This window comes from Littorina saxatilis, linkage group LG14, assembly GCF_037325665.1.
Source record: "Littorina saxatilis isolate snail1 linkage group LG14, US_GU_Lsax_2.0, whole genome shotgun sequence".
Classification (NCBI taxonomy): Eukaryota; Metazoa; Mollusca; class Gastropoda; order Littorinimorpha; family Littorinidae; genus Littorina; species Littorina saxatilis.
The window spans coordinates 28,427,806-28,441,654 of NC_090258.1; the positions used below are offsets into that span (position 1 = coordinate 28,427,806).

General features: G+C 41.9%; 1 protein-coding gene across 1 annotated transcript in view; it reads right to left on the reverse strand.

The window, feature by feature from the left end:
- LOC138946572 (tolloid-like protein 2) overlaps window positions 1–11,914 on the reverse strand; it is a 58,760-nt gene extending 46,846 nt beyond the window's left edge. Inside the window, exons 1-2 of the mRNA XM_070318016.1 lie at window positions 11,563–11,914; window positions 244–479 (exon numbers count right to left, since the gene is read on the reverse strand). Of these exons, the coding sequence (XP_070174117.1) occupies window positions 244–479; window positions 11,563–11,683 (357 nt within the window). The 5' untranslated portion in view covers window positions 11,684–11,914. The remainder of the gene's footprint in view (window positions 1–243; window positions 480–11,562) is intronic.
- Between the last annotated feature and the right edge of the window lie 1,935 nt (window positions 11,915–13,849).

Consider the following 13,849-nt stretch of genomic DNA (forward strand, 5'->3'; position numbering starts at 1 on the left):
CTCTCTCTCTCTCTCTCTGTATTTTCTGTGACTTTCTCTTCATGCTTTTTTTGTCACAGCTGATTGAAAGACTCTCCATGTGGACTTTCTGAAAAATTATTTTGTTTGTTTCATTCACTCCCTCATTTCACTGTCTAACAAACTATAGTTCCAGTCGTTTAGGCCTACAGATTCATGACTGAATGGTTCCATAATGCTTTACGTTTTCCGCAGGTGGATAATGAGTTAATATTGTATACCTACCTCTATGTAATTTCGACAACATTCGTTCTGTGTGAACTCCATGTCCGTTATCGTCAACTCGATGACTTGCTGTTGATCTGGAATCGTGATAGTCCAGAGGCAGTCAGTGTAATAATATTGATTCTTCGGATAGCATGTCCTGAAGGAGTTTTGACGATCTGTTATCGAAGCAACGTTTGCTGGATATCCTGGTGATGTGAGATTCCCGGAGCTTGTACTTTTGCTTCCTCCACAACCTGAATTGTATATGATCGTGAGAATGAAAGTACAAGATGATGAGGGGTCAAAAGAAAAATCGAAATAGTTCTAAGGCAAAATTGAAAAATAAGCTTATACCCTTGACAATTTACAAATGTTAAATTCAATTCAATTCGATAAAACTGCATTGTCTGAATGCAACAAACAGATTGTTTGTTTTGCTAATTATACGAGATAACATCACATAAAATCACACTGTCAGAACATTTAGACACATACAATTACACATCAATACACACATAACCACACATATCCATACCCGCACCCTCACATAAGAAAATGACCCGCGGGTCGGCAACAGAGTTGCGCCTCTTGCACCACTCGACATTGAAATAGTGTAAAATGTTTGCATACACTACATTCTTAGCTTCTTAAATAGTCCTTTCAAGTGCAGTGAAAAAATGTATCCAAGAAAAAGGGAAGCAATTCTGGTATGTACTAGGCTAAAAGAGATATCAAAAGGAGTTAAATCCAATACCTGTTTCGAAACGTCGCAAGTACGCACATTATTATGTATTTACAAAAATGTCCGAAAGACTGATAATGTGTGCTCCTATATGTATTGTTGTCAACTTTCATAGTAGAAGATATCCCAGTGCGAGGTTAAGCATAGAAAGCTGATGAATATACACGCTAATTGCTTTACCCAGAGCTGGAGACAGACTAAATTAAGTTCCCTGCAAAATATTGTGGTCTAGGAGCCCTTAAATGTTGAGATATTTGAATTTTTATTTTGATCTAGATGGTTCTATTTATAGATTTGGCAACACATGTAACGTTGATGCAAGGGAGCTAACACCGCGGCTTTGTTGACATCCTCACTTTTTCAGAGGCTAGAACAAGCTGTAATGCATGTATTATGGTCCGCGCATGGTGACATATCGTCATTATATGGTCTTATGGTGCGTTTGACATCGATTGTGGGCAAACTACACTTTGTAAACACGGGAGTGCGTTAGTATGCCTTTAAGCATATATAACACGTGTCTCACAATCCCCGCTGGCATTGCTCGAACAGTGTTACTTATAGGTTTGTTTCCGAAATGCCTTGATCTTCCATTTGTTTGCAAAGACTAAAACAAAATGCATCTTTTCGTATCAATTGGATAACAACCAGTAAACATTAATCGCGTGATTACGACAGTAATTTCCAAAGTGAACATCCATCTGTCCTCACACACAAAATATCAAAATAATCGGTCTGATATAAATTTACTATATATGTTACAGTCAACAACTTGAACAAGTGAAATCAGTTATTACATTCGTCGCGATATAACCTTCGTGGTTGAAAACGACGTTAAACACCAAATAAAGAAAAGAAAGTTATTACATGTAATTACTAAAATTAATATTTTAGTCATTACGTGTAATGACTGTTTCATACAGGCATTACGTGTCATGACTCAAATCTCTAGTCATTACTGACTAAACGTGGGGTCTCAGTCAATAAGTGAAATCAGTCAATAGTGAAATTTGTTAAAACCATTTTAGAAAATTAGAAAATCTAATGCATTTACATTTCCATTGATTAAAGGTAAATAGAAGCAAATTTAATGCATGTTCAAGTTGTCTTGTTTTGGCATGAAAGAGTGTGATGACACCTACTGTGGACTGGGTGGCCGAGTGGTAACGCACTTGCGCTCGGAAGCGAGAGGTTGCGAGTTCGACCCTGGGTCAGGGCGTTAGCAATTTTCTCCCCCCTTTCCTATTAACCTAGGTGGTGGGTTCAAGTGCTAGTCTTTCGGATGAGACGAAAAACCGAGGTCCCTTCGTGTACACTACATTGGGGTGTGCACGTTAAAGATCCCACGATTGACAAAAGGGTATTTCCTGGCAAAATTGTATAGGCATAGATAAAAATGTCCACCAAAATACCCGTGTGACTTGGAATAATAGGCCGTGAAAAGTAGGATATGCGCCGAAATGGCTGCGATCTGCTGGCCCATGTGAATGCGTGATGTATTGTGCAAAAAAAAAAAAATCCATCTCAAACGGCATAAATCAGGGCCGGACTACCGGGGGGGTTATGGGGGTTGCGCAACCCCCCCCCCCCCCCCCCTAGCCTAAACATGTACCTCACTTATTAAATTTTTTTTTATTATTGTTTAATTTATGCCGTTTTATGCAAGGAGCGACCATTTTCCTATCTCAAAATATGACCTACCCATCAGCTTTAGGGGGCTTCGCCCCCTGACCCCCACAAGGGGCTCTGCGCCTTGACCCCACCAGGGGGAACATCCCCCTGGACCACCACTGGCAACCCCCCCCCCCCTCCTCTTCGCCTAGTCCGGCCCTGTAAATAAATCCCTGCGCCTTGAATATGTGCGCGATATAAATTGCATAAAAATAAAAATAAAAAATAAATCCCTGCGCTTAGAACTGTACCCACGGAATACGCGCGATAAAAGCCTCATATTGATTGATTGATGGATACTGTTGCACTGTAGCCTTGCTTTGAAGCAGGAACACTTCCTTGTCTGAGAGAGAGAGAGAGAGAGAGAGAGAGAGAGAGAGAGAGAGAGAGAGAGAGAGAGAGAGAGAGAGAGTGAGCGACTGAGTGAGAAGAGAGAGAGAGAGAGAGAAAGTGAGCGACTGAGTGAGAGAGAGAGAAATCAAATCAAATCAAATCAAATTTTATTTTTCGAGGGTTGTGGCGTAAGCAATACAAGGAGCTTTTTTTCAACCAGCCCTCGCCCAGAGAGGGGACTAATCTAATCACATATTTACACGGATAAGAAAGAGTGAGATAGAGACTGACCTTGACAACAGATAGTATTGTCTGCGTGATTTGCTGCAGGAAGCAGAACACTTCCTTGTCTGAGAGTGAGAGAAAGAGAGAGAGAGAGAGAGAGAGAGAGAGAGAGAGAGAGAGAGAGAGAGTGAGCGACTGAGTGAGAAGAGAGAGAGAGAGAGAGAAAGTGAGCGACTGAGTGAGAGAGAGAGAAAGAGTGAGATAGAGACTGACCTTGACAACAGATAGTATTGTCTGCGTGATTTGCTGCAGGCAGCAGAACACTTCCTTGTCTGAGAGTGAGAAAGAGAGAGAGATAGAGAGATGGAGAGAGAGACAGAGACAGAGACAGAGAGAGAGAGAGAGACGTAAGACGTAAGACATTTTATTGATTAAACACACAAGGTTCATTTCAACGGGGTGTGGGGAGGGAGGGGGGTCAGTAATACATGCCGTGTGTTTGTATTTATGGACAATCACCCGGTTTTATCTCTTTCTCTCTAACATATGCTGACACGAACGCACGCACGCTCTCACTCTCTCTCACTCTCTCTCCCTCTCTTTCTCTTAAACCTAAAGACATATCCAGCGCATGAATTAACAATATGGATAGGTGCAACGACAAACAAGTTTACAGTGCTAACTTACATTATCGGCTTTCAATCATGCTCTATCGTTCCACGGCACAAACTGAGAGAGAGAGAGAGAGAGAGAGAGAGAGAGAGAGAGAGAGAGAGAGAGAGAGAGAGAGAGAGAGTGAGCGACTGAGTGAGAGAGAGAGAGAGTGAGCGACTGAGTGAGAGAGAGAGAGAGTGAGCGACTGAGTGAGAGAAAGAGAGAGAGAGAGTGAGCGACTGAGTGAGAGAGTGAGATAGAGAGAGAGTGAGCGATTGAGTGAGAGAGAGAGAGAGTGAGCGACTGAGTGAGAGACTGAGAGAGAGAGAGAGAGAGAGAGAGAGAGAGTGAGATAGAGACTGACCTTGACAACATATAGTATTGTCTGCGTGATTTGCTGTGCAGGAAGCAGAACACTTCCTTGTCTGAGAGAGAGAGAGAGAGAGAGAGAGAGAGAGAGAGAGAGAGAGAGAGAGAGAGAGAGAGAGAGAGAGAGAGAGAGAGAGAGAGAGAAAGAGAGAGTGAGGTAGAGACTGACCTTGACAACCAATAGTATTGTCTGCGTGATTTGCTGCTGCTTTGTTCTCTTACAGAGAGTAATTCGCCGATTATCGTTTGGTACTCTTCCTAGGATAGAAGAATCCTGGCTTTGTAAGCCTTTGGGCGTTTTAGATCTTCTAGAAATAACTTTCTCTGACGCATCCATTTTCTACTCTTTTGTCGACTGCTTTCAAAAGTATCACTAACAAAAACAAGTGAATCACAAAGTGGCGTGTTAGACTAGAGCAGAGAACGTCGTGATTGCACTCAAGTTAGTCTGACGTGATGTTAGTGAATTACAACCAAGGTCAAGAACGTTGTAAAAAAATGTCACTAATTGGGCCAGAATCTACTCACAAGTAAACTGTACTTAATTTTGTTTGATGTGATGTTAGTGATTTACAATTAAGGTTAATCGTCAGAAGAAAGTATAAAGAACAAAGAACGTTTAGCCATTACGCTTATTGCCTGATTTCACCTATTTACTGTCACCTCTGACGATCCAGTCATTACACGGAATGACTGGAGATGTTAGGCATTACACGTAATGCCTGTATGAAACAGTCATTACACGTAATTACTCAAATGTTCAGTCATTACATGTTATGACTGATTTCACTTATTGACTAACATATCTAGTTTCAAAATCAACACTTTGAAGTTAATTTGTATATCGTATTTCGAGAAACTACCGCAATTGTTTACTTTCGACTGAGCCATCGTAAAATTATTATTGACTGAATGTTAAAAGAAAGATATCGAAAGTCAGAATTACGAGTCGCTTGACTTTTCTTTTCAAAGATTTGATAAAATCGTCTAGCCTGCAAAGACCTTCCGACATTTTTTTAAATTCTTCCCGGTGTAACACGAAATTTTTACTCCACGAAAAATTTACTCTGGAGTAAATATTTCGTACGAAATTCTTACTCCGAGTACACTTTTCGTACGAGAAAAGAACTCCCCAAGGCACGAACAAATTACTCCCTCCACGAAATTTTTACTCCCCATTTTACTACATTTAGTCAAGTTTTGACTAAATGTTTTAACGTAGAGGGGGGAATCGAGACGAGGGTCGTGGTGTATGTGCGTGTGTGTGTGTGTGTGTCTGTCTGTGTGTGTGTGTGTGTGTGTGTGTAGAGCGATTCAGACTAAACTACTGGACCGATCTTTATGACATTTGACATGAGAGTTCCTGGGTATGAAATCCCCGAACGTTTTTTTCATTTTTTTGATAAATGTCTTTGATGACGTCATATCCGGCTTTTCGTGAAAGTTGAGGCGGCACTGTCACGCCCTCATTTTTCAACCAAATTGGTTGAAATTTTGGTCGGGTAATGTTCGACGAAGCATGGACTTCGGTATTGCATTTCAGCGTGGTGGCTTAAAAATTAATTAATGACTTTGGTCATTAAAAATCTGAAAATTGTAAAAAAATATGTATTTTATAAAACGATCCAAATCTACGTTTATCTTATTTTCCATCATTTGCTGATTCCAAAAACATATAAATATGTTATATTCGGATTAAAAACAAGCTCTGAAAATTAAATATATAAAAATTATTATCAAAATTAAATTTTCCAAATCAATTTAAAAACACTTTCATCTTATTCCTTGTCGGTTCCTGATTCCAAAAACATACAGATATGATATGTTTGGATTAAAAACACGCTCAGAAAGTTAAAACGAAGAGAGGTACAGAAAAGCGTGCTATCCTTCCCAGCGCAACTACTACCCCGCTCTTCTTGTCAATTTCACTGCCTATGCCGTGAGCGGTGGACTGACGATGCTACGAGTATACGGTCTTGCTGCGTTGCATTGCGTTCAGTTTCATTCTGTGAGTTCGACAGCTACTTGTAGGCTAGGCAGATTTCATCAAATTTCACCTCCTGTGTGAACAAATTGCTATAAAATTTATTTCACCTTTTTTGTACTCTACATGCATCCATTGATCAGGTAAAACCGAGTTGGCCAACGTTTTCCCATGCAAACTATATTTTTGAAGCTTTTAAAGAATGATGACAACTGCGCAATAACGGTATTCCGAATATGCTCCGTCCCTCACTTCTCACGTCTATAACATGTCTTATTTTAAGGGATGTGCCATATGTCACTCATATAGTATGTAAGAAAAGCACATTCAGTTGATAAATAGGTTGAATTGCATTTATTTAGCGCGAAATAACGTAGCCGAAGCTCAAATCTAGCGCATTCGGTGTGGTTTCACAGGGCGCGTCTCCCGGGTCGCGTTTGACAGGTATGTGAGTTGACAATTACTGTGCTGATATTCTCCCTCCTTTACCCGTTACTGTTGCATTACACATGTGAACATGCACACGCACACTCTATTCAACATGACCTCGTACTTACGCTAAAGCCCGTCTTCATCGTCTGATGTACCTACACAAGCAACCTCGGTCCCAGTGTTGGCACAGCTCTCCCCTCTGCACTCTCCACAGCCAGACGTACACACGAGGCCGTGTTTTCGGCATGAACATCTTGCTGTTCGACACTCTGTCTTGCAATTGCATCGGATGACATCGAGTAGATCACCAGGAGCAGCAGCAATGTCAATGAGAATAGGAAGCATGGCGCCTTGAACAATCTCCCATCCCCAGTCCATCGGATCCAGGAGGAACTGTTCTTGATGCAAGTGCATCCATTCTTGCACCTATGTTCTCATGGAATGGAATTTAGCTGCTGCTGATGTAGGTGGGAGTTTGCAGGGCTGAAACGATGAGGTACATGTAGAGACTTTCTGCATGTACTTGATGTAGCGGAGGAAGTTCAAAGTGTCTCTTTCCTTCCCCCCATAGAGTTCTACAAAGGCCCTTTCTCCTGCTCCTATCAGCTCATCAGTGTGTAACCGAGTGCCGAAACACTATGATCACCTCGGGAGGCGAAGTGCAATCAAACAGGATTGAAAATGTTAGAGCTAATTTCTTAGCCCTATAAAAACTGTTATGCAAACCCGAAGGTTTCCATGAACATACAGACAATCGGAAACCACCAGACCCCATCACAAACAGAATTCTACAATACACCGGTGTTGACTTTTAAAGGCCAACAACTCGGGTGCAGAGTCTGCTGTGAAAGGAGCGGAAGCCTCCCCTGTCACAATCGCCCCCGTTTGAATGAACTTCGTCCCGAAGTTCCGAACCGGGGGACCACTGTCCATCCCAAGTTCGCAGAATGGGAACAGCACGAAAATGTTCAGTGGTCATATTATGCCATTACCTGAACATATCATGCCGAGTCCCATCCCTGCTCGCAAGCACCAGATGTAACCGAGTGCCGAAACACTACGATCACCTCGGGAGGCGAAGTGCAATCAAACAGGATTGAAAATGTTAGGGCTAATTTCTTAGCCTTATAAAAACTGTTATGCAAACCCGAAGGTTTCCATGAACATACAGACAATCGGAAACCACCAGACCCCATCACAAACAGAATTCTACAATACACCGGTGTTGACTTTTAAAGGCCAACAACTCGGGTGCAGAGTCTGCTGTGAAAGGAGCGGTAGCCTCCCCTGTCACAAGTGTCTCTGCAAGGACTGGCGCTGAAGACATGGGCCTGCTGCACGAACACTGTTGACTGGGTCAATTTCGTTAAACACATTGGTTTTCCAATCCCGAATGGACTGCTAATTGTATCGCATCCACCAAAGGCGTGCGCAAACAGGATGTTCTCACAAACTTGAGATCCAAGAACAGTCTGGACTTTTCTGATGTCCCACACTTTTGCAGCTGATTTTGCTGTCGATGATCTCACTGATGTGAAGAAGACGGGGCAGTGATCTGGCGTAAGATGGTACAACAAAAGGATGAGCAGATCGGTGTCCTCGCCAACCAGAATCACGTTTCCCTTCCTTGCCAATTCCAGAGAAGTCTTTACGACGAGCCTATCAGTATCAGCAGTTGTATGGACAGTGTCAAAGTCGTGCTGTGAAAAACGGGAACTAAGGAGGTTGATGAACCGCTGTTTGTTGTTTGGATTCGTCAGGAAGTGCTCCTTTGGTTCGCACAGGACCATGTCACCCTCAAAAGTGATGGCACATGCTGTATTGGCTCTGCTTGTTCTTCGCAAATGGGCTGCATCTTTGGTGGTAGGTCCGCAGCTGTATCCATCAAAAACAACAGTTCCTTTGCCAAAATGACGAATGAGAAAGTCTGCGTAACTCTGAGTAAGCTGGTTGTATGTTGAACCACGGCACCAGGGCAGAAGGTGCAACAGCAAGCCACCATCGATGACATATGTTACATCATCAGGAATAACACCATTTACCTGCTTTGTTGAAGTCCAGATGTAAGTTGCCAGTGCAGCCTTGGTACCTTGTCTTGGCAGACCACCCGAATCAAACAGCGATGCTGGGACACTGCACATCTCAAAGGCAAAGGCGTCCTCAAGACATCCGTTGGTGTTCTTCACAGTTGTCACTAGTCTCTGGAACAACAGCATGGAGTGAACATGTACTAGATCATCGTGCAGATTGGACGACTTGGCTTTCAGAGCCATGGTTACAGCTTGATCCTTCTTTTTAAAGGTGAAATCCACAACATTATTTCCGATCATGCTGCTCAGAATCTTGTTTCCTACGCCTTTTGCTTGTTCTGCATTCACAGTAGCTTCAGCTTCTTTTCCGCTTGAAATGGATCGGAGGGCTGTATCCACAGTGAAAGGGTTCCTATCAAGCAGATATCTCAAGATCAGCTGAATGTCTGTGTGATCTCGCTTCTGCCTTGCCACGCTCAACTCTTTGTGCTGCGTTTGTTGCTCGCTAGAATGGAATGCAACATCTGTGACAGACTGCATTGCGTCGGGGATTTCTGCACAGGCAGGCATACACAGTAGTAGGTGGGAGATCAATGCCATATGATTGCGCAGCATTCAGTTCAAATTTCCGTACCTCTGTGTAAGAACAGCTAAAGCCAAGGTGGCTGAGGGTATCGATCAGAAACCGTGAACCGAATGATCGGTGCATTTGCACGCCAAGTGCAAACTTCAATGGTGCAATAACAGTGTTTGGCCTACTGAGCTGAATGATTGCTTGTCCTATTGCACTGATATAATGTTAGGTAACCTTGAAAGAAATACATGTACATATCCACTAACAAATGCACAGATTAATAAATAAACGCAACGTAAGTAGGTGAAGCTGAACATGGAAAAAAAATTATTACCTAACAGTCACATGCACGATCCACGTTGTTCTCAATGGACATAATTTCACAAGGCACATAGACAAAGACTGAATCTGCAATCGCCTAATAATCATTATAATGCGAGCAGTGAAATGCGCCCCTGGGAAACAAACAAATATATCTATACATAGATGAGACCAATAAACTGCTTACGCCATGCTGATTAAGCTATCGTGTGATGTTATTGAATAGTTTCCTTGGGTAGCTTGTGAAAAACTGTCACTCCGAAAACTAAAATAAAATGTACGATATTTCGGACTCATCGCATGGTTTTTTCCCGGCCAACTCGATTAGATGTGTGCAGGCACACTGAAATGAATCAACTGCACCTAAAATGAATTTTATAGCAATTACTTCGCACACATCCAAACGCTTCCCAGCCTATTGACTAAATGTTGTATTTTCGCCTTACGCGACTTGTTTTACTTCCAGTAAAAATATCGTACGCAAAAATGGGATGCGGGCGAAGGGATAATGCCAATAAGTGATCTCGCGCACACGAATGTCGCGCTACCCTCCTTCCACCCCTTCCACCACCAAGACTAACAGGAGACAAGGGAGTAAAAATTTCGTACACCTGGCATGGGAGGTTAAATTGCTCGTGTTGGGGTGAAGTAATTTATTCGTTATTTATTCGTGAGGGGAGTAACATTTGTGTACGAAATGTTTACTCGGAACTCACCTGTCTTGGGGAGTAATTTTCTCGTGCAATGGGGGAGTGCTATTTTTCGCAATAACCTGAATAAGGGAGTAACTTTTTCGTACGAAATGTTTACTCCGGAGTAAAATTCTCGTGGGAGTAATTTTCTCGTGTTACACCGGCATGTTGCATAACAGTGTTACTACAGTCTCAAATGAGTTAAGATTCCGTGTGTATTTTACGACATGTGTTAACACAAACCTTCCAACAATTTGAAGGCAAGGCGTTGACGACTTACTGAAATGTATCGTTTTAGGTCTCAGTACCCGCTGAAATGGCTTCAAAAACCGACTTTTATGGTTTCTGAGAAAGATGACACCTATACCATTTGGCATGCCATAACGTCATTGTTAGACAAGATGTGCGAACAAAACTGACTGATTTTGATATCAATGTGATTGTTCTTTCCAATGAGATGCAATTTTAGCTGTTCTGATTTATAGAAGATTTTAATAGGGGAACCTTGCTACTGTGAATTTGATTGTGGAGGGCGTCTGTGTTGTAGGTTCTAATATCCACACACTACCTTATGTAAAAACAATCTGTTGAATATGGTTGGGGAATAAATTGCCTTTTTACTCATATAACTGGTGTTACGATAAACGGTCTCATCACCTAAAAGATAAGCACTTAAACGTGTCTGCCCTGGGTTTTTTTTAGACGGGGGCCCGGGTAGCTCAGGTGGTAGAGCACTGGACTTGTGATCGAAAGGTCGCTGGTTCGAATCCGGGCCGGGACGGACACGGGTCAACTTTATGTGCAGACCCAGAGACGGTATCCATCTCCCACCCCCGTGTCACCTCAATGGCACGTTAAAGATCTTGGTCATTCTGCCATAAGTGCAGGTGGCTGAATACACCTAAACACGCAGACACCTGGGTAGTGCGACTCCGCTGCTGCTAGCTTTCCACTGGGAGGAAGCGACCCGAATTTCCCAGCGATGGGACAATAAAGTAATGAAAATGAAAATGAAATGAAAATAATACGTCATCCTTATGTGTGATGTTATCTAAACCGAATCGAGTAACTCTTTGGGAATATTATTTAAGTTTTTGGTGGGTAAATAGGAAACTGAAAGTTCCTTTCAACAGGGGCTTTTAGTTGTCACACAACCATTGTCTTAACGATGGTCTAGTCTATCAAGTTTTCAATCTGTCAAATGGGTGCATTCATCCAATGTTTGACCAAAAGCTAAAACATTCAGTGGTTAAACGTTTACCTATTTATGATATAAGTAGTGAGGATATATAAGATAAACTTCAGTTTACCGGACTGGGCTTGTGTGATCCCAATGCAGAAGAATGCAAGCCAGATGAAAATGATGAGACATCTGCCGAACATCGGCACTGGACCTGCAGACAAAGTAAACACAAACTCCAATGGCACCATCTGTGGCTAAGGCCCAAAAAAAAATAGGTCTGTTTACGGTAACCCGACCGACCCTATTTTTTTCGCGCGACCCTAGACTTTTTTTTGGCATTTGGGGAAAAAAAAAAAAAAAAAAATTGGTTTTTTTGGGCAAAATAACGTAAAAATATGGGTTTTTGGGGGAAAAAAAAAAAAAAAATCCCGACCTACCGACCCTATTTTTTTTACCTATGTTACTGTAAACAGACCTATTTTTTTTTTTGGCCTAACCTGTTCGTGGCCGCACTGGAAAGAAAACTATTCCAACAAAGTCCAGTGCCTGTGAATTCTGAACTCTGATGACATCTTTATGCTCTGGACAGGAACAGATGATGACTTAGACTCATTCCTAAAACACATCAACTCGCTTCATCCTACCATCAAATTCACTCACCAATCATCGGTACAAAAAGTCTCCTTTCTAGATATTTCAGTCAGTCTGAAGGATGGATACCTTCATACTGACCTGTACACAAAACCTACCGACAGCCATGCCTACCTGGGCCAGAACTCGTGTCACCCAGCTCACGTCAAACGAAATTTGCCCTACTCACAATTTCTGAGACTTAAAAGACTCTGCTCAGAAGAGGAGCAATTTAAACAAAGGTGCGATGAGATGGAGAGACCGTTCTGTGCCAGGGAGTACAGCAAAAAGACTTTTAAAGATGTGAGGATGAAAGCTTTGGTCAGCTAAAATTAGAAAGGAGACTCTTTCATATCGCAAAAAAACTCACACAAACAGAGTCCCTTTCGTCATCACTCATAACCCACTCAACCCTACCTTCGGCCAGTGGTTGCATGGTTTCAGGAAAGCTTCATCAGCGAGAGTGAACACATGAAAAACGCTATGCCTGAAACGCCCATCTGTGGGGAGAGAAACTGTAAATTACGTCACCAGCGACAAATACGTCACTACAAGATAGGTATACCTTTGACGTAATAACTTTGGAATTCGCACGTGTACAATCAAAAGGAAAGTAGATGATCTTAGCTTGAATGTAAATTTTATCTTTGAAATATTTGCTTTGTGATTCGTAACTGAATTAACCATGGTATTGTGTTGCTTAGTAATTGATGCATGAATTGGCGTCTCGCAGAATTACACGCCCCTGAGGAAGGCCTAGCAACAGGTCGAACATTTGGGCTGCCACTTGAAATTCTTTGTTTGGCTTTTCTTTTCCTTGATTTTGTTATAACATACTACAAGAAAGCCTAGCATCGTTCTATGAACGATCCGAAGATATCATTTTGGCCCGCAGGCGGATCACTGACGTTATTCTTTATAATTCTACTGATCTTCATGTGTATCCGTTACCGGATCCGTTAGTTATGTCTGCCGTTTTGAACGTCCGTCAATTGTTCAAGACAAGGGAGAAAACGAGACGCTATGAAATCCACCATCAGTTTCTCAGCAGCTGCATAGACAACAATGTAGTGCCTAAAGGTATGAAAGTTGATTTTCCTAAAGACGCTTTGCCGAAATCTGATTACCTTTTGAAAAATGTTGATACATCCATTCATAGAGCTGAACAGGAAATACTGTATGCTAGCAGGGATGCCTATCAAGCTCTGCTTAAGAAAGCAAATGAGGAAACTAACACTATCATGTATGACATTTTTAACAATACTTCTCATATGAGTTTTGAAGAAGTTCTGGTAAAATTCAACAAGCCATCCAGATCGGCTCAAAAGAACAGAGCTAAGAAACAAAGGAAACGTAAACGTCTCATTCAAGAAAAAAGAACAGATATAGAAACTACTTCAATGAATGAAGCTAATATTAACATTAAAAAGAACACACGTAACCGGCGTTTCAATAGACAGAAAAGCACGTTTGCCAAACAAGACAAAACCCCAGATCATAAACTTGTTGTTAATCTGTCTACTGTGGAATTGACAAAAGCTCAAACACAGGTACTTGCTTTTGGACCAAAGTTTTGTCCCACACCAAAAACCATTGACATACAAAAACTAGAGAGTGACATTGGTGAAGGCTGTCGTAAAGTCAGACTAAAGGAACTTTTCTATGATTCTGAGAGAGACGAGGAGGTCAAAAAGACACCTAAATTCTATAAACCTACAGGATATGAACCACCGACTGGAAGAGACATCACACTCGAAACGTACTGTCAAAGTGTGCAATGTAAG